General features: G+C 51.2%; 8 protein-coding genes across 8 annotated transcripts; 3 read left to right on the top strand and 5 right to left on the bottom strand.

The window, feature by feature from the left end:
• Positions 1 to 82: 82 nt before the first annotated feature.
• On the bottom strand, positions 83 to 343 carry ARB_05010 (uncharacterized protein; the record flags this gene model as incomplete). Its single annotated transcript, XM_003016672.1, has 1 exon — positions 83 to 343. The coding sequence occupies one exon, from the start codon at positions 341 to 343 to the stop codon at positions 83 to 85; it is 261 nt and encodes an 86-aa protein (XP_003016718.1).
• A 272-nt stretch (positions 344 to 615) lies between these two features.
• Positions 616 to 3,572, bottom strand: ARB_05009 (uncharacterized protein; the record flags this gene model as incomplete). Its single annotated transcript, XM_003016671.1, has 3 exons — positions 616 to 2,097; positions 2,149 to 2,499; positions 2,634 to 3,572. The coding sequence occupies 3 exons, from the start codon at positions 3,570 to 3,572 to the stop codon at positions 616 to 618; spliced, it is 2,772 nt and encodes a 923-aa protein (XP_003016717.1).
• A 1,297-nt stretch (positions 3,573 to 4,869) lies between these two features.
• Positions 4,870 to 5,154, top strand: ARB_05008 (uncharacterized protein; the record flags this gene model as incomplete). Its single annotated transcript, XM_003016670.1, has 1 exon — positions 4,870 to 5,154. The coding sequence occupies one exon, from the start codon at positions 4,870 to 4,872 to the stop codon at positions 5,152 to 5,154; it is 285 nt and encodes a 94-aa protein (XP_003016716.1).
• Positions 5,155 to 5,264: 110 nt separating this feature from the next.
• On the bottom strand, positions 5,265 to 7,288 carry ARB_05007 (uncharacterized protein; the record flags this gene model as incomplete). Its single annotated transcript, XM_003016669.1, has 2 exons — positions 5,265 to 6,254; positions 6,449 to 7,288. The coding sequence occupies 2 exons, from the start codon at positions 7,286 to 7,288 to the stop codon at positions 5,265 to 5,267; spliced, it is 1,830 nt and encodes a 609-aa protein (XP_003016715.1).
• Positions 7,289 to 7,572: 284 nt separating this feature from the next.
• Positions 7,573 to 9,272, bottom strand: ARB_05006 (uncharacterized protein; the record flags this gene model as incomplete). The annotated part of the gene is made up of 2 exons (XM_003016668.1): positions 7,573 to 8,829; positions 8,883 to 9,272. 2 exons carry the CDS (start codon positions 9,270 to 9,272, stop codon positions 7,573 to 7,575), a joined length of 1,647 nt encoding a protein of 548 aa, XP_003016714.1.
• A 366-nt stretch (positions 9,273 to 9,638) lies between these two features.
• Positions 9,639 to 11,137, top strand: ARB_05005 (uncharacterized protein; the record flags this gene model as incomplete). Its single annotated transcript, XM_003016667.1, has 2 exons — positions 9,639 to 9,903; positions 9,954 to 11,137. 2 exons carry the CDS (start codon positions 9,639 to 9,641, stop codon positions 11,135 to 11,137), a joined length of 1,449 nt encoding a protein of 482 aa, XP_003016713.1.
• Positions 11,138 to 11,701: 564 nt separating this feature from the next.
• Positions 11,702 to 13,547, top strand: ARB_05004 (transcription factor RfeD, putative; the record flags this gene model as incomplete). The annotated part of the gene is made up of 2 exons (XM_003016666.1): positions 11,702 to 12,218; positions 12,367 to 13,547. 2 exons carry the CDS (start codon positions 11,702 to 11,704, stop codon positions 13,545 to 13,547), a joined length of 1,698 nt encoding a protein of 565 aa, XP_003016712.1.
• Positions 13,548 to 15,063: 1,516 nt separating this feature from the next.
• On the bottom strand, positions 15,064 to 18,873 carry ARB_05003 (uncharacterized protein; the record flags this gene model as incomplete). The annotated part of the gene is made up of 1 exon (XM_003016665.1): positions 15,064 to 18,873. The coding sequence occupies one exon, from the start codon at positions 18,871 to 18,873 to the stop codon at positions 15,064 to 15,066; it is 3,810 nt and encodes a 1,269-aa protein (XP_003016711.1).
• Positions 18,874 to 18,898: the final 25 nt, after the last annotated feature.

The following is an 18,898-nucleotide window of genomic DNA, read 5'->3' as shown; positions in this document are numbered from 1 at the left end:
GGAGACATAGCGGGAAGTTTAAATAAGCTTAACTGTATTTAACTCCATGCACAGAATATGGAGCTATCAGCCCATCCAAAACTTACGTCAGGATCTCTTGCTCATACCATATTGCTTTCCCTTGCAATATCATCAGAATGCAAGTGAGTAACTCTTCACCGTCTAATATCTTTAAACGAAGTCCAGCCACCGATGGATCGTTGGCCCTAACCAGTTTTCCTTCGTGAATGACCCAGTCACCCATGCAAACACCCCCATCATCATTATTATTTCCAAATACTTCCATGTTCAGCTGAGCCATGAGTCCCGGAATTGCTTGGTTGATATATTTCATGTTCTGCATGGTGCTAAAAGTATTTTCGACGTACAGCCGAAAGAGTCGGATTGTCTTTGTTGCACCGACTCTCTTCAGTCTCCCTAGGGCTTGCTGTTCGACCGAAATTGGAGCGGAGTCCCAGAATACTAAATTGCGGCAATGGCCTTGCAAATTGAGTCCCGTGCAGCACACCCAAAATGATGTTATCAAGATATAACACTTATCCGGAGACCTGTGAAATGTATCACTCAGGGTTTGTCGGTCTTGCACATTTAATCCCGCCCTATACGAATGCGCATCTAGGTCAAGGAGCTGTAAGACCTGAAGAGTAACATTAGCGGATTGCCGGCAAAATAGAAGACATGAATGATCCATACACTCTCTAACCAAAGGACTTGAGCAGGCATGGTAGCGAATATCAGCAACTTTTCCTTTCGTAGAATTACCAACTCTGCTATTAGCTGTAGAAGATATCGTAGTTTTGGTGAACCACGGCAGTGGCTCTGCAGTATCTCCCTGATATTATCTTCTGAAGGCAGGGGATATATCTGGGTTTCAGCCAGGCTTTCAGGCGGCTCTGCTATATGATAAGGCCTCTGTCGTTTTGCGTTGTTAATATCCCTCAAGATCGTATGTGCATGCAATACTCCATTTTTTCGACGGTCATTTAACTTCTTTGCTGTATATGAGGGTGCAATGTGATCAAACTCTGTCCAAGATGTGACTAGACAAAGCCTTCTGAATTTTGAGGCACTTATAATACCTCTAGCATCGTTCTTGCCCCGTCGACCCCTGCGAGCTGGTGCCATACAGTCACCAAATACTCCTTCATATATTTTTTGTTCTTCCGGGGTGAACGCAAGGTTGACGGATATATTCTGAACGGCTGGCAGAGCCTTGCCCACAACCTGGCCATCAACTAAAGACCCGTATGATCTCTTGATCATACATGCTTTTAGGACCTCCCTCATTCTCTCACCTTTAGTGACTAAAGAAATGTCTCCTTTGATTATATGATATTCAACAGATTCCGAGGTATATCGAAGACAAGAAGCCGGTTCGTCGGATTTGATATCCCAGGGATCAAACTCTTCACTACTGGCCGTGGTATTCCACGCGTCAGTAGCAAATACACCGAGTTTTTCCAAGGACTCCTTTGACCAGGGATCCTTATGCGGCTCCAACTGGTAGAGAAGTCCAAGAATGTCCGAGAGGTCATTCCAAATGGGGGTTGCGGTAAGCAATAAAACCGATGGAGCCTCCAACCAGCGTAAAGTGACTGCTGTAAAGATTTTTTTTTTCCTTATTTCGTGAGCTTCATCCACGATCACTCTTTTAAAAAGCCCTTTCAGATTATGACGCCACCACGCGGGAGCGCTCTTCATCCCTTTCATTCTATCATTCACAGCCTCCATGACAGAAGCATAAGGGGTAGACTCATCTTTTTCCCAGATTTCATTTCGAATTACTTTTCTCAAGACAGAGGGGCCATGCCGTGAAGTCAAGGTGCGAAGCGAGGTGATGATAGTCGTTCGTGCAGCTTCCTCGGTCTGAGAGAATACTTCACTGTCTTTAGAGAGTATATCTGTTAGATACTCTGTTCCATCTGCGCTAGTTTGATGTTTTCCCCCGTAGTATATTTTCACGACTAGGTCTGATGATATGGCTTTGATTGCCGAAGCCCACTGATGGATTAAATTTGGTGGGACGACAATAAGAGTTGGCCGAGGAGCAGCTACCTCTAGGTTTGACTCCAGAGCAGCCTTTCTCAGGTTCCAATGCTATATATGCAGTTAGTTAACACTGAGATAAAACCAGACCAGGGGGCTTACGTATTGTTCCAAACCGATAGCCTCAAAAGTCTTCCCTATTCCTACATCATCGGCTAGAATACCTCCACGGAGATAGCCTTCTTCAAATTCTTTGATGGCTTTTATAGCCAGAGGCTGCCAAAACTCGAACTTGGCGCTGACCAGCATTCCTGGTAAACGAGGTATATCCGGGTTTGGGATCCCAAGGGCTTTACAAGCTTCAGGATGGCCCTGACGCTGCAGATCTTTGTTGTCAATCCACTTTTCCTGCTCACGGTACCGTTGAAGGTCCTCGCTTGTTGGCTCACACAGTATGAGTCCATCTCCAGCTTCTCCCTGGACACCGTCTGAGTCTTTGGATGTATGTAACCACTATAATTCATTAGTAAACTTGGAGAATATCGGGAGTCACTCTTACTCACTCTTATACTGTCCCCTCTAGCATCAATGCCTTCCGTTAAAAGCTCACACTCGCTGTCGATACGCGAAGGAAAGGATCTAGTCACCTCTTGTATCAAGGACCATTTGCAGAAGCGGTTTTTCAAGTCAAATCCTGAGGTCACCTTTTCGGCAACCATGATGTCGAATAAGAGCTTCCTTGAAGTATCTTCTTCGTTTTCGATCGTGGGTATATCTAGTTCTGCAGGACAATTCTTGGTAGCCAAATCAACCAGCACCTTTCTCTTCAAACCAGCAGCAAGTTTCAAAAATTCCTTGAAGGAATCGCTGCAGATGGGGTCACCAGCAACAGATAATTGGTCGATTTCATATCCACACTCTTTCAACTGCAGTTCACTGCAGATTTTTTTAAGGAATTGTTCGTAGGTGTAGTGGACCAGCCCGGTTAGAGTAATCGTTGTTTTCTGGCCGTTCCCTTCCATCTCTGTCGGAATATCGGTCCATACGACACAAGCGGCTCCGCCGTCAGGGTTAACTGGCATAGGGATAGCTTCATCGTCTCCGGTTCGCCAGTGGTCAAATTCCCCCGCTGCCTTCACCCTTTTATTTGGCCTGTTTTCACGAGATGCATCCAAGTTCAGCCGTAAAATCACTTGCCAGGCTCTGGTAGCCATCTCAATCTCATTCATATTCTTGCCATAGAAGATGCCATGTCTATCTGCTTGATTCACAGATCGTATCTTGAAGAGCAGTCTTGCCTGCCAGTCTATGAACTTCCAATTACGTGTATCTGGAAAGTCGCTGGAAAATTTCCGGTTTCCTTGAGCTTCGCCTTCGGCAAGATGCTTCAGTACTGAGTGGCAGTCTACCAGCCTTGCCTTTTTACCCTTGGATAACTCAACTCCAGTACATCCACGCGTGTATTCATCCCAGTATGGCTTGCATAACTTCCCCCGCATCCATAACTGGAGTGCTTGCACTGTATCGAATCCAAGGAACTCCGCAAGTTTATCCAATGATTGATAGACCCCGGTAGCAGCGCTCATGACGAAAATAACAAAGTGAAAGACTGATGGTTCTAAAAGTAAAGAAATTTAGACATCGTCAGCGGTATGTAGGAGTATTTGTAGGCTGGGTATCCTGCCAACGCGAATCCAACCATGTAAACGGGGAAGCAAGCAATTTCACGCATTTATAGCGTGTCCAATCCAAAACAAAGGCAGGCTTAAGCTGTAATCAAAGACTAAAAAAGAGGGCCCATCTAACCCATGTATCCAAAGGCATTGATAAAAACAGAAAGTACAGGAAATAAGGGGAAAAGTGTATGGCCCTATGATCCAATTAAATGCTCCAAAGTATTACTGTGAAGTGAGTGATAAGTTTGGAGTGGCTGATAGCTATCTAGGGGTATATTTGAGGATATTACAAGAAAAACACCGACATATGCATGGAAAGTACCGGAACTCTCCATTCGATCCCTTTTATGAGTCAAAGAGAAATGACTAGCTGAATAACACAATCGAGTCCGGGACGGTTGTCCTGCGAGCGACAGGGGTTTGTAATTGGAAAGATGCATGTAGCATAGATGTAAAGAGGCTCCTTATTTCTTTCTTGTCTTTAACACACCTCTCCCCTTTTACTTCCTTACTGCCATAATCATACTGTCCTTCTGGTCTCCTAGCCCTTTTAAGCTCCTAAGCTAAGCTGAGATGTAGGAAAGGAGAGGAAGAATTGGAGACCAGAAAGAGGGAGGCATAGAGAAAGTAAAGGGAGAAAGCCCAGTGCCTTTCTCCCTATTAAAGTCCAGTATATGAGCTTGACCATGCTAACTGATCTTGTGTCCAAACTAATGCCTCCCGGTGAGCCTTGCCAGCCAGGTATTCCTGGTCAGAAGGCTGTTGACATGGTGTCAGGGCCAGGCAGCAGCGGCATCAGAAGAGTAAAATCCGCATGGTATAGCAAAGGTGTAGTACATATTGCATGAAGATGGGTGGATGGTATCATATATTGGCCCTGGGCCGCAGAATGTTCATGCACATTTAGGCAACAGCCTGGCTGTGCACGCATGAAGTTTTAACTGACTCCTCGAAACAGCCAGAGTGGACAAGGATGAATAGAAGACATTTCCTTGATATTAATTTCAATCAACAGGAACAGACCCTACAAGATTAGTATTCAACCAAACCAACATCTTCGAAATCACCCACACCAAGATTATTCCCTTTACAATTATATCTGAGAATCTGACATTTCAAACCACCTTTTGTATCAATAAGTATAAAAACCCAAATAACTGCTATAGCCTATTTGGACAGTTACTGACATGTATATATAAAGGATACCATGTCTAACCCAGAACAAAGAGCGTACGAAGAGGAAATAGCCGCTGCGATGGCGGCCGCAGAAGCTGAAGCAGCTGCCCTGGCACAAGCTGAAGCAGAGGCAGAAGCTCAAGCAGCAGCTCAAGCGGAAGCCGAAGCACAGGCGGCGGCAGCAGCAGCAGCACGTGAACAGGCTCGTCAAGATTCAGCAGAAGTCACCAGAGGCCTAATGGACCCAGTCACTATTCGCCAGCTGTCATCCTCGGGACATTTTGCACAGCGGGCCCGCGAAGGGAGGAATCGTTAGATAACCAGGGGTTGGTACATAACCCTCGTACGTCTCTTTACGCATGTTCGTTTGGGGGATATATCAGACCATGAAGCCAAGGATGAAATTAGAGAGAATCCAGTATTAAATCAAGACGACTCTTCGTTAGCAGATTTCCGGAAGAGCTCCCTTAGTTTCTCATCATATACCTCTTTGTCCTTCATCTTTGTAGATAAGACTTCGTCCGCATCAGCAGCCCAGTATTTGTACGCAATTTTTGGATATTCCGAACCTTTTCGATGATCTTGAGCATATCGTGGCTGAATATGTTGGTGAAACAAGTTATATAATCCTTTCGGGCTGTCGAGTGAGGACAAATACCAAAACGTCCCCTTACTCAGCCCTCTCCTCATGATACTTGTGCGATACAGCTCAATGCCATTAATAGGGAAAGGCGCCAGTAACCTCTCTTCTTCCTCGAAAATATCGGCGAACTCTTTATAAGTGTTGGTAAAAACCTCCAGATGCTCGTCCGTAAGCCCATCCACAAAGCGGCCTGACATCCACCAGGGGGGAAATAGATGTTCCACTGGGAGCGAGCATGCCCACTCGAGGTCAATCATATACTTGATGTGCCAATCCTCATCAACAAATATGTTGCTCTGGTGAAGGTCTGTCAGTTGGAAGAAGAACGGTCCGTGGCGGACGTCACGACTTGTATAGTCAGAGAGTACCGTTCGCATCATAGCAAGATTGGCCATCTGGGAACGACCGTCCTCTTCGTCATTCATGGAGTTTGGCTGATACCGTATACGGTTGTCGTGATAAAACAGAGTGTCACGATAGTAAGCCTCTGAGGTAAGATATGTCATCTTTCTGTCAATACCAGTAGGTATACCCAAGTTCTCAAATTCATGTAACCGAAGGGTAAGCGGACGGTTAGCTAGGTGGATCAAACCCTCTGAATCGATTGTCCAAGAGCCAATACGAGGCTGGGGTATCCGGCTTAAAGAAAGCATAACACGCGAAAGATCCCTGAAAAGGGTCTGTCTTTTACGGTCATCCTGGCGTTGTTTCTCCCATGTAACGGAAAGCATTTGTACGCCTGGATCCGCTATAAAGTCGACAAGAATATATCCCTGCTCGAAAGGCTTATCCCGAATACAGCTTATATATTGGCAAGGTAGAGTGTATCCAAGAAGCCGCAAGATATATCGCCGGAAATACCAGCACCATCTTGCAGCTAAAGGTACAGTACTAGGGTCAACGAACTAAAACCCATTCAGTAAGTATTTCCAAGAGTGTAGAAATGACTTTACGAGTTAAGCCATACCGTTTGGCCATCAACAAATCCAAAACCCCATAACTTTGGTATGGGGACATCAGGACAGTTTTCCTGCATCCATACGTAGGTTGCAACCTCGCAACGAAGTTTCTCGTCCGCGTTTCCCGGATAATTCGCCTCTCCAATTTTGTACGGTAATGGAAAGCGAATTAGAAGTCGCTTCTCAGTTGGAGTTACCCCTTTTTTCACATAAATGGGGACGCAAACGTTGAAGCTGCCGTGAAGCCACTCTCTAACATCGCCAACACGACATTGCTCTGGTGAACTTAAGCCCAGTTGGAATGAAACGAGTTCTTGAATCTCTTTCTTATGTTGAACTATCCACAGAAAGAAATCAAATCGCTTGTCAACCAAAGAAAGTCGAATAAGCATGTCCTCCTCCTGAACGAGAGCATCCTCAAGTGTGATCTTGCCTCTTAGGAGAGGGAGGGTAAAGGGTTCCTTGGTTTTTGAAGCTTCCGCTATGGAATCTTTAGAAGTGGACTCTGTAGCAGTTGTCTGTGGAGTTGAAGACTTAGCAGTCACCAGCTCATTGGACGTTTGCTCAGTGGCTGTTGACTCTGCAGATGTTGACTCTGCAGATGTTGACTCTGAGGCTAACTCATTGGTTGTCGGTTCAGCCTTTGGAGACGCTTCGATCTTCGTTTCCTCTACTTGTGTGTTCGACTTTCTGGCTGTAAGTTCTGTGGTGCCCTGTACTATAGTCGGCTCCGGAGCCGGTGGTTCCTGAGCTAAGGGCTCTTCAATGGCTGGTGGGTCTGCCGAAGGCTTATCGACGACCCCATTCTCAACGGGTACTTCGGGCTTCGGGACCGTATCTTCAACCATCACATCAAACAAGTGGTGTACAATCTGTCCAAATGTTAAAGACGAAAGAAACCGAGATCACCAAAAGGGCGATCTTGAGAGTAAATATAGAGTTTTGATGAGGCTGAAAAGCATCTTAGTCAGCAAGCGGAAGCCCCTGAAACGGCGGCCAGGTAGCAACATGCAGGGGCGAAGCGGAAGAAGACGGTGAATACATAGAGTGGTTGAGGGTGTCGAACATTGTATTCCAGAGTGCCGAGTATCTCATGTCTATGGAGTATTGTGCATCTATTGGCCTGGCTGATCTATACCGGCAGCCCCCAGCCTCTAACCCGTCTAAAGACAAAAGCGCGATCATTTCTGAGCGTGAACTCGGCCCAGTCGTCAGTGAGACGGTTGTAACTCCAGAAGCCCTTCCATGCAAGTTTCGTGTTTCTTGATTTATGTGAGCCTGCAGAGCGCAAGCTAAGATGCATTGAATAAGTATACTTCGGGTCTACGCCTTCGGTCTCAATGAACAGATCCCGTGGGTCCGACGTGGAGGCGGATGGGGGCTCAGCGCTTGTGTGCTGGCGGTTGGAAGGCTGGCCACTCGTTGAATCAGGGTTTGTGGGTGCCGGGCCCGTATGGCTAAGAGTTGGCGGGGCAAGTCTCCATCGTCCACGCAAAGTGTGCTTTAACGCAGCCGCGGCAGTAGGTGGCATTGGACTTGCTGTTGAGGTTGCCTGAGGTGCAGGAGCCGGAGTGTCTGAGATGTGCCTTGTATGTTTCCGTCCGGCGGAGCTAGCAGCCAAGAGGTCTATGTTTTCTCTTGAGAGGTGATGGACAACTTCGACTGGTTCTGTAGTGGAAAGTAGTGACAACACAGTACCATCGGGATAAAAGCGTAGATATCGATAGTAGGTGACTATATGGATGGGTGAGTTCCATGAAACGCTCTGCATGGCTGAGTTTGCACCCGGACGCATATAATTGACTGTACTGAGGTAGACACCTGTGAAACGCAGTCGAGGAAAAGCCTGGAAAACATGGGACCAGCTGGTGAGCGGTTTAGGTATAGTAGCCGTTATCTGTGCTGTGAACGGGTGCGAGTGAACAATCTGAGAATCCGATTCTGAGTCTGAGTCTGAGCCGAGGACGTAGCCTTTGTCGATAGGTGAGCCATTGATCTGACAGGCAAAGGAATAATGCATGGAAGCGAGACCGAACTCGGTTCCCTGACACAGTCGACGCCATATATGTTGTTCATGCATAAAATGGTAGGCCAGGCGCTTGCACACAAGAGATAGTCGAAAGAACAGAGCCGGGTCAAGCAGGGCTACATGCTTCAGGATCTCTATCAGTACCTCCGAGGGCAAACGGGCAATCGGGCATGGCGGAGGCGGTGTGTTTTCTATAATTGGATCCGCAGGGAGAATCGGCAGGCTGGCAAATGATGCAATATCTACCTTTTCTCCTGCTGACGGTTGTGTCGAGCCTGAGGTCGGTGCTGCTGGTGGTATATACGGTTTGGCATTGGCATGATGCTTTTCCCGGTATGCTTGGTCAACTTTGGCATCGAGCTGAACTTTGCAGTCAGTATACACATCGCTAACAATTAACGAAAACAACATACACGGTAAGCCTTGCGGTACAAGCTCAGACTGTCTCCCAGTCTGCCTTGGTCCTCTTTCTCAATGGCTCGCTCAAAATGCTCAAGGGCTGACTGGGGCGCTTTCTCCTCAGTTTTCTCACTTCCCAGCTCCAACGACTTGAATTCCCCATCCAGCTCGGACGTGTCAACCTTGGTATAGCCATCCTCATCCGCCTCATCTGCCAGATCCTGTGGAAGCTGTATTGATGCCTGTGGCCGTGGCTGCAGCGACTTCCGCCGCTCTGCCGGTCTGGCTTCTGCCGCCGGCTGCTGTTGCGATTGAGCCGGCGGTGGCGGGTGTCTTGTGCGAACTTCCTCCAGCCACTGGCGTCGAAACGACTCGAGCTCATCTTCCTGCTGACCCCCAGCCATCTTTTCGTCTATCCAGAGCCTCTCTATCCCTTTAATTACCGTACATAAATAAAATGGAAATATTCAAGGAGTCATCAGCTCTCGCTCCTTCGGCTATGACGGTGTCGGGATTATATAATCAATCAGATAAGCGGTATCAAAGTTTCTCCGAAGTCCGACCGGCTTATCAATCTAAATTTCTTTCCTAACGGTTCTTTTTCTTCTAAGGTTCCTTTTTGACGAGTCGAAGAGAAAAGAAAAAACCCATCTCAACGCAGTTTCTGCACATTTTTACGCCCTTTCGGAGTTACAATCTCTTCCTCCGACCCTCCGGATAGTTTTGGATAGCTAGGAGAGTGATCGATAAAGCACCTGAAGGGTGGATGAATGCCTCATGACGCTGAGTCTGCGGGTGCCTTGAGCACCGGCGCTGGCAATTTCAACTCCAGCGAACAGACAGCGTACACGAACAACAGCGATAGAAACAGCAGAAACAGCAAAGATAACAGAATCCCGATAGACACGATGACCCCTCGACCGAGCAGCGGCGCTGGCAGCCGTGAGAGTGATGCCTCGGCGCAGTATGAGAACATATCAACCAGCCAGAAGATGATATCCGCCACCTGGGGGAGCCTTCTCACCTCGTTATTAGGTATGGCCTCCTGTGTCCTGCTGGAATTGAATTGCAGCTGACAATGATAGTCACACCGCTGGATGTGGTCAGAGTGCGTCTTCAGGCGCAAACGCCGGTTATCCGGGCCTCCCTGCCTACATCGCCACAGCCTACAACGCTTACATCTGTCTCCCCGTCACCACTCAATTTCTTCCGACACCTCCCTCCAAACCTCGGTGTGACGGCGTGCTGCCGAGAAGTCTTCTGGATAGGAGAGAATGCACAGACGCAGTTCTGCCTGGTGAACCAGCCACCACCAACTGCTACGTCCAGTACGTCTGCTCCTACATCTACTATAACGTCTCCACAACCGTGTGTGGTCGAACAACGCAAGTCATACACATCGACGCTCGACGGGCTACGCAAGATAGCACGCCATGAGGGCCCATTGTCTCTCTGGCGAGGGCTTTCGCCCACCCTAGTCATGGCAATTCCAGCCAACGTCATCTACTTCACGGGCTACGACTGGCTACGATACGACAATGCCAGCCCTGTAGCAAGCTACGTCCCTGCCAGCGCGGCTCCGCTGGTAGCAGGTTCCGTAGCGCGGATAGCAGCCGCATCCGCCATCAGTCCGATCGAGATGTTCCGAACACGACTGCAGGCGATCCCGGCCGGGGGAGGAATGCATGGCCCAGACCACTTCAAGGCAACGCTGCGAGATCTCAACAAGATGGTGCATCGAGAAGGGTACACTTCTCTCTGGCGAGGTCTGACGCTGACTATGTGGCGAGACGTGCCCTTTTCCGGCTTGTACTGGTGGGGATACGAGCGCATCAAGCGCCAGCTCGAGTCAATGAGAGGCCATGCTTTCCCACACGCTTATGTCGATCCGCTGCTCAAGGGATCACCAACAGCGGCAGCAAAAACCACACCAGCAACTGCAACATCAGCAGCCGGAGCAGCGTCTCACTCGCCGAGCTCGACGGTGGTGTTTGTCGAGAGCTTCACAGCCGGCGCCGTGTCTGGGGCTGTGTCTGCGCTGGTAACGACGCCCTTTGACGTGGGCAAGACGAGACAGCAGGTGGCCTCGGGCTCGTCTGGGTCCATCCCGCGCTTCCTGCTCAGCATCCTGCAGGAAGAAGGGCTGCAGGGCCTGTTCAGGGGCTGGGCAGCTCGCTGTCTCAAGGTCGCCCCAGCCTGCGCCATCATGATATCGAGCTACGAGGTCGGCAAGAAGGTCGCCAGCAAGGCCAACGACGACCACCCGTAGCCCTCGCGCCTTTTATCTACCCCTTATCTGCCTGTATATCTCTCATGAATCGTGTCTATATAGCAAATACAACCAATTAATGCCGTAATATCTACTCCGAGCTCGTCGCCTTTTTATATGCTCTCTGGCACCGGCGCTAGCCACCTCCTACTGCCACGCCCTCTGCTACTGTCACGCACAGCACCCGCAGCAGTAACGTAGTAGTAGCGTAGTAACACCCAGTACGGGCATAGGGCGTGCCCCGAGCAGCCGGTGCGTGCGAGTGGAGCTTCCCTAAGCTCGGGCGCTCCCCGCGCTTTTTCCCACTTTGGCGCTTTTTCCAACTTCAACTTCAACCTCAAACTCCAACCTCGAGCAAAAACCGCCAGCACAGCTTGAGCAGCGACCCGACCAGCTCGCCCGCCCGCCCGCGCACTCGAGACGACCGCCTCTGCGTAGTGACCGATGCCCTGATGCTGCTGCCATGCCCCGGCCGTCTCTCACAAGCTCGTTCTCCGTCTCGGACGCCACCAACGAGGTCGTCTGTCCGCTAGCAAACAACGATGGCTCGAACTGCCGCAAGCGATGTCTAGGGGTTTGTCCTCGTCTTTCAAGCTCCAGCTGCCGATGGCTGTGCCCGTCGAGATGCATACTGACCGTTCTGTAGGAGAAGAGGTACCGCTCAATGCAGGAGCACATCCGGCGGGCTCACCCGAACCACTACATACCAAAGCTGCCAGCTACCGAGGAGAGCTTCCAGCTCATGGTCAACACGCCACCGCAGCAGCCACCACAACAGCAGCAGCAGCAGCAGCAGCAGCAAGCATCTCAGCAGCAGCGCCAGCAGCACCAACAGCACCAGCTTCAGCAGCAGCAGCAGCAGCAGCTCCAGGCCAGAGAGAAGGATGTCGAGCATCCGGCAGCTACTACGGCTGCGGTGGCGTTGGCGCAGCTGCAGCAGCACCATCGTCTCGACTGGGACTCAGAGCCGGTATTGTCCTGTCCCTCTCTCTTACCCCCTCTCTCTCATTCCCCCTCTCTCTCCGTCTCTCCCTCTCTCGGCCGTCTAGGCTGTTTGATTTTGAGCCAATGGATGCTAATTGTGCGTGTGTGTCTACGTGGTTAGGATGATACGGACATCCGGTCGGTCGAGCTGCCGCCCATCCGTGACTTGAGGGATTCCTTTCATCCACGGCAGCGAGAGCTGCTGCCGTCCATTCTGCATCCGCATCATACCCACTCTCCGCCAGGCCGCTCGTCGACTCTGCCACCCATCAACCGCAACCAGAAGATCCAACGGTCTCGGAAAGGGTCGCTGACGCACTCGCATTCGGCCCGTAAGGCCAAGCACGACCGCAACCGCTCCAAGGACTTCAAGGACTTTAGAGACATCACCCGTCGCCGGTCGCTCAACGAGCGCAAAGCTCTCTCCGCCGAGCCGCAGACGGCCGCCGCCTGGGTCCAGGGCAAGCGATGGGAGGACCTGATCGAAGCTGCCACCTCGGCCACGGAAGTCGACGATCGAGACATCACCCCAGTGCCCCAGTCGCCTCCCCCAACATCGTCGTCTTCTTTCCAGCCTCACTCCCCGTCCTTTAATTCACTGGCAAGCATCAAGCATCGCTCATCGGTTCCCCCAGCGTTTCAGTCGCCGCCAACCTCCAACCAAAACTCGACCTCCATCACTTCGCAACCAGCTGCCGCCACCTCTCACCCGCTCCAGCCGACTCCGTACACCGCTTCCCCGTTGCAAAAGTCACAGACTCCACCACCTTTCCACCGCGATCGAGACACTGACCTCGAGCCGTTCCCCTCTATTGAGTCGAGCATGGACGTCACCAAGCCTTATCTTTCCCCTCCCAGGCCGGTCACCTCTTACCCACAGCAGCAGCACAACATCTACCCGCACCCACACCCTCATGCTCACCACCCGCTCCACCCGCTCCATCCACGCCACCGTCTCTCAAACCCGGCTCCTTTCACCTCCACCTCCGCCTCGAGCTCGACCTCCAACGTCTCCATCTCTAGGGACAAGGATCTGCACATCCACATCTACTGCGCGTCTTGCTCCCGCCCAAAGGCTATCCGGGACTGCTTCGCCTGCACAGAATGCATCTGTGGCGTCTGCAGAGACTGTGTCCCTGCCCTATCCCTCTCCATGCATTCATCTGCAGGCTCCCCTCCGTCTTCCTCCTCCACGGTCGGTGCAATGGGTATTTCCGTTCTCAACCTTGGCCCCACTAGCAGCCCTCGCTCCGGCGGTAGCTCTGCCGTAAACAGGCTGGCACGCAGCAACAGCACCAACACGACAATGTCCAACCACTCGAGCATTCACGCCAATGGCAAGCATGACGGTAGGCAGGGCCACGGATGTCCCAGGTGCGGCGTCGTGGGCGGCAAGTGGAGAGCTTTCCAGCTAGATTTCCGATGACGGCCAGATACAAACTGTCAACGACTAACCGGCGTTTCTTTCTCATGCTTCATTCTTCTTCTAACGACCCTAATGCCACGCTATACCTTGCCGCGGATACCACGCATTACGACCTATACAAATAAATACCTTACCAGTTGGTTGGTGGTTAGTCTTCTTTGCTTTCTTTCTTTCTTTCTTTTTTTTTTTTTTTTTCGCTCTCTCACTTAGTCGCCTGCTGATATACACTTACACCTATAGCTCCATTAACTGTCTGCTTGATTCGCTTCACTGCCTATCCTCGCTTACCCAAATCTGCTTGCGTATACGTGTTTACAGCCTCCTCTCGGTCTGACTACACCTCGCTTTCTCCCGTTATGTCTGTTTATTCATGTTCATGTTCATGTTTATGCTTTTAACGCCCCTGTACCACTTCCCAGTTCTCCAATTTTTCCTAGCCTGCTTTCTCTCTCCTCTTTCTCCATCCCCTTTCTCCCATTTTCCTCACTCTATATACACTCTGGTTAAATCCCCTGGTCGGCCGGCGGGTGGTTGGTTAGTTGGTTGGTTGACTTGGTTAACAAGAATTCAGAAAAGAAAAAAAAAACCGTATAAAAAAGATCTCCTTCCCCTTTCCTACACCCACCCACGCCCCCTTCTACCCTCTACCCTTCCTTTTGGTATTCTGGTTCTGGCACTCGCGTTTAGGTTCTAACCTGGCTGGCCCGGGGCCGTTGGCCTTCTAACGGGCCAAGCTGCATTTTCCTTCTGTCTGTTTTTTGTCACCCCCCCTTTTTTTTGTACATACTGTTCTTCTGTTTTTCTTGGAGCGAGAAATATACACTTATTACACTACTATTATGAATATAGTACAGCACAATCTAATATACGCAGGCAAGCAAGAAGGCAGGCAGGCAAATTGGATGGAGAGAAAAAGTGCCGAATGGGTATTGTGTGAAAGTATCAAAATACATTTTTAAAGAAGACAGGTGTGATAGTAGATCGATGAAAATGAGATGAAAGCACTCTTCTGCACTGGACTAGTTGAACTCGAGCTCTTGATGGTTCGACTGGTCAAGCAAACAGTACGAAGATGATAAGCACAGTCTGGTCGGGAAAAGAGGTAGTAGGCGGATAGGGAGATGTGTTTGGTCAGATGAATGGGGTGAAAGGGGATGGTAGAGGATAGATGGCTAGTAGTGACGAGGGTAAGTAGAGAAAGAAATAGAAAGTATGGCTAACTCGAAAATAGAATAGGAACGGAAAATTGACGGAGAGGGTCCTTATCAAGCAAGCAAATAGAAAGAGAAACGAGACGGCCAATTTGAAGACCAAAAACACTGTGGGAGAGAAGAGGAGATATCAAATCGAAGCAGGACAGAGAAAAATAATTAAAAGGAGATAGAAAAGTAAATTGGATGGAAAAGGAACAAAAGGTAAACAATTGCAACCGTCTTTCCAGTTCCGGTTTCAGCTCCAGCGCCAGAATTCAATCATGCATGCTTCTTACTTTGCTTGTCCTATGAAGGACCAAAATTTACCTCCATGGCGGCCTTTCGTCTTTTCGAGTACCTGTGGCACTCTCACGTCCGGATCGACCGGCCACTCCTGTTCTAGGGAGAGGAAGCATGCTGCTTCGACGGCTGGAGTGACCTAGAGAAGTCCCTGGACGGGCAACCGTAGGTGGAGGCCCAGCGGACTTTTTAGCCCCAGGGCCATCGTTGGTTGGCATAAAACTGGTCCGAGGGCTAGGAACACCAGCATAACTCTGTCTACTCCTTGGGGCAGTGGCTAGTGCTGGTTTAGGAGATGCAGCTAGCTTGGACACTGGTGTTGGAGCAGGGACGCCCGGTACAGGGGTCTTTGCCCTTCGGGTGGGAGTAGGAGGCATTAGTCTTGATGCTGGCCTTGCTGTTGCGGTGGTAGTGGTGGATGAAGCGGATGATGCTGCAACGGCAGCTTGTTTGCGCAATTTGCTGTATGGAGGAGGATCAAACACTGATGGTCTGGGTGAAGGGGAGGGAGATGGTGATGGAGCAGTTCCGTGAGCATGGCTGGTACCGGGCTCTAGGGAGCCACGGTCTGTTACGCCGCGATGAAGGCGGCTTGATGGTCTCCCAGGAGCGGGGGATGAAGAGGATTCGCGGCTGAGGGGACTGCGAAGACCAAAGGAATAAGTGGACTGGCTGTGAGATGGGCGAGGTGAACGAGAAGATATGGGGACAGGGAGGTTCCTGTTTGATGATGATGATGATGATGCAGGAGTAGGATTTTGTGGTTTGTAGACGTGGCCTACAACGAGGTCTTTGGTGTTGTATGTTGCGTTCCACCGGGGTCTACCGTCAGGGACGTAGTTGGAATATGTGAGCACAGTCAAGGGGTCTACCAATCCTGTCCGCGATGCAGGACGTCCGGAGTGATTGGTAGTGGTTATCTTAGGTGTGCTGACTGCTCGCGGAATAGACGGCTTGCGGGGAGTATGTCCAATGCCGGTTGAAGTTGGACCAGGTAGAGCAGAATGGCGTTTGAGTTTTGCTGCAGTACCCCTAGAGGCGGTGCTGCCACCACCTGCAACGCTGCTTCGCCTGCTGGTATCCTGTATCATGGTGTGGTTGTTAATGTTAGCCGTGCTACCATTGGTGTTGCCGTTTGATATGATAACAGACGAAGCAGGAGAGCTTCCAGGGGTACCGATGCTTCGACCTGCAGGGCTGTCGAGAGTAAGTATGCTCGAGACAGAATCTCGTAGTTGTCGACTGTTGAGCTCGTCCAACAGTGCGTCCATGGCATGTACACTGGCCTGCAGCGCATCAAACCTCGCTGTCAGGTCGGCAAGAAGCCGAATAATCTCACCATTGACAGTCAGTCTGTCATTGATGCCCTTCTGGATGATAGAAAGCACCCGTTCAATAGCTGATCCATAGTGCACTTTCTTTGCTTCAAAGTTCTCTGCACGTTTAGCAAGCGCGGTGGGATTGTTATGTTGTATGCCTCCCTCGATGGCTTCACGCAGCTTCAAGACGCTCCTCTCGACAGACTCGCACATCTTGTGTGCCTGTTTGCCTGCGTTTCTAAACACGATGACCCATCTATCCTCAGCCAATTCGCGTCTGAGAGCCTCAGAGTCTGTCTCTAGTTTCTTGTAACCCTGTTCGAGACGGAGTCTTCGGTCTTCGAGTTCTTCGCAGGCGCTGGGGAAGATATCTTTGGCTCTGGACTGGAACATAGACAGTCTCATGGGTAGGAAGTCAAGGGATGCCCGAAGCGGCTGCATCCGTGCAAACAAGGCCAGCAAGCTTGATTCATCCTGCTGGTTCCCTGTTCCTGGTGTCTGCGTGCCGGAAGACATGAAGGGTGCAAAATTAAGCCGTGGGTTTGTAGGTATATTTGACGGCGTCTCTTCGACAATGGTCTCAAGCTCGTTGATATCTAGACCTGTCGTTGGCTCATTGTCCATCTCCATGACCATGACGGACTTGTGTCTCTTTTCCTCCATTTCAAAGATCATTCTCGACAGGTTGTCAATCTCTAGGCCGACGTCTCCGAGTACAGCGTTCCATAGCTCCTCCCATTCCATTGCCAGTTCGACCTGTTCCTTGACTCCATGTAGCAGAGCGCCTACTTTCCCCCAATTCTGAATGGTCTGTTCCATCTGTGTGACAATGTTATTCAGCGATTCGGAGCCAACCTCTGCGATGTCCTCGCGGACCTGGACCTCCTCGATCGCCTTGACATAGACATTGACCAGACATTCGAACTTGGAGACGGCCTTGTCAACATCGTCCAGGCCTTCTCTGCCTCCAGCAGCAGCCCATTCGACGTCATCTTCGGCCTCGAGTCCCCCCAACACCTCCGACGCTTTGTTTGTCCACTTCTGAATCTGGTCTGCAGCGCCGCTGAGCGCTCGCACGGCGGCCGGGGCACTCGATATCGACGCTATGCTCTCCTCGAGGGCGGCTGGCTGTGGTAGGCTGATGGATGTGAGCTGGGAGAGTTGGTTGCTGAAAGACGCCCGGGAAAAGGAGTATATGGAGTCTGGTCTGTTGAGGCCGAGAGGGTTAAAGTACGACTCTGACGCGTTTGATCCGGTGCTCGAGTGTCCCAGCGGCGGTGTGTCCTTCGGCGGCGGCGGCGGAGGGATGTCAGAATCGGCAGCATCTATCGTCGCCCCGTGGCTCATTCCCGCCGTCCCCATGGTACTCAAATGTATATCAGTATCAGTAGACGCGTCCTTTTCCTCCACAGTAGGGAGGATCCTATGATCTACCACTGGCACTGGGACTAGAACTGGAACTGTTGCGGCTGTTGCTGTTGCTGTCGATGTTGCTGTCGATGTTGCAGTTGCAGTTGCTGCTGCTGCTGCGTCTCGTTCGGCGTGGTCGTTGGCTTCTAGTTCAACGGGGCTTGTCTGCAAGTGTGTGCGGCCAGAGTCCTGCTCCCGGTGCGGCGCACTCAGTCCACCGCTCCACGCCCGTCCGCGCCGCTGCACCCGGATGGAGAGGTCGACGTTCTGTCGTTCGAGCTCCTGCAGCTGGGAGGCCGGTATTTTCCCCACCGGGCTCTTGGACTGGCTTCGAGCCGACGCAGTGTCAGACTTGCTTGAAGCCCCGTCCAGCAGCTTCACGCGCGCCGCAAGACTGGGCGACAGCCGTCGGAAGATGGACTGTCTCCCCTTGTCCTTGGGCTCTGTAGCCGCGTCTTTCTCAGTGTTTGTCGTAGCAGTATCTGTCGCCCTGGCTGTGGTTGCAGCAGCAGCAGCAGCAAAGACCGGCGCTACTCCAGGCGTATCTCGGGTCGACGGTGACCAGGAAGCGATGCGTTGGGCAGCAGAACGGGCAGCAGACGCCCGCTTGGGGAGAAATATCGAGTCGACGGCGCTCGACGGCGACGCTGGAGTGTCCCTCGAGTCTGCAGCAGCAGTGCCAGATCTGGTGCCAGGCCCCGAGACGCCTGGGGGCATTGATACGTCGTCCCGTCCAGCTGCTGGCGTGGCTGATGCTGGCGTCCTTCTCGTCGCTCTCGACTGCGGCTCGCTCGTCCGGCTCAGCAGCGACAGGCCATGCCGTCCCAGCCCTTGTACCGATACCGCGAAGATGTCTCTGCTCGTAGCTGATGCTGGTGCTGGTGCTGTTGTGGCGGTTGTCCGGGTGCTGGTGCTGGCGCTGGCGCTGACGCTGGTGTTGGTGAAGTTGGCGAGCAAGTTGGTGATCTCGCTCCTGGAACACTTGCTAGCAACCCCTGGAAATTGCACTCTGCCCGCGACGGCGACGACGGCGGCCTCTACACGCCCTTTTTCCCTTTTTTCCCTGGTTACGCTGTGTCTCTCGGGCTCCTGGCATTTCGGCATGCTTGTTCTCCCGCTCGACTCCGTG

The sequence above is a fragment of the Trichophyton benhamiae genome (assembly GCF_000151125.1).
Source record: "Trichophyton benhamiae CBS 112371 chromosome Unknown contig01989.5, whole genome shotgun sequence".
NCBI classification, from domain to species: domain Eukaryota; kingdom Fungi; phylum Ascomycota; class Eurotiomycetes; order Onygenales; family Arthrodermataceae; genus Trichophyton; species Trichophyton benhamiae.
Note: the sequence above shows the minus strand (reverse complement) of the source record. Positions and strands in the feature narration are given on the sequence as shown.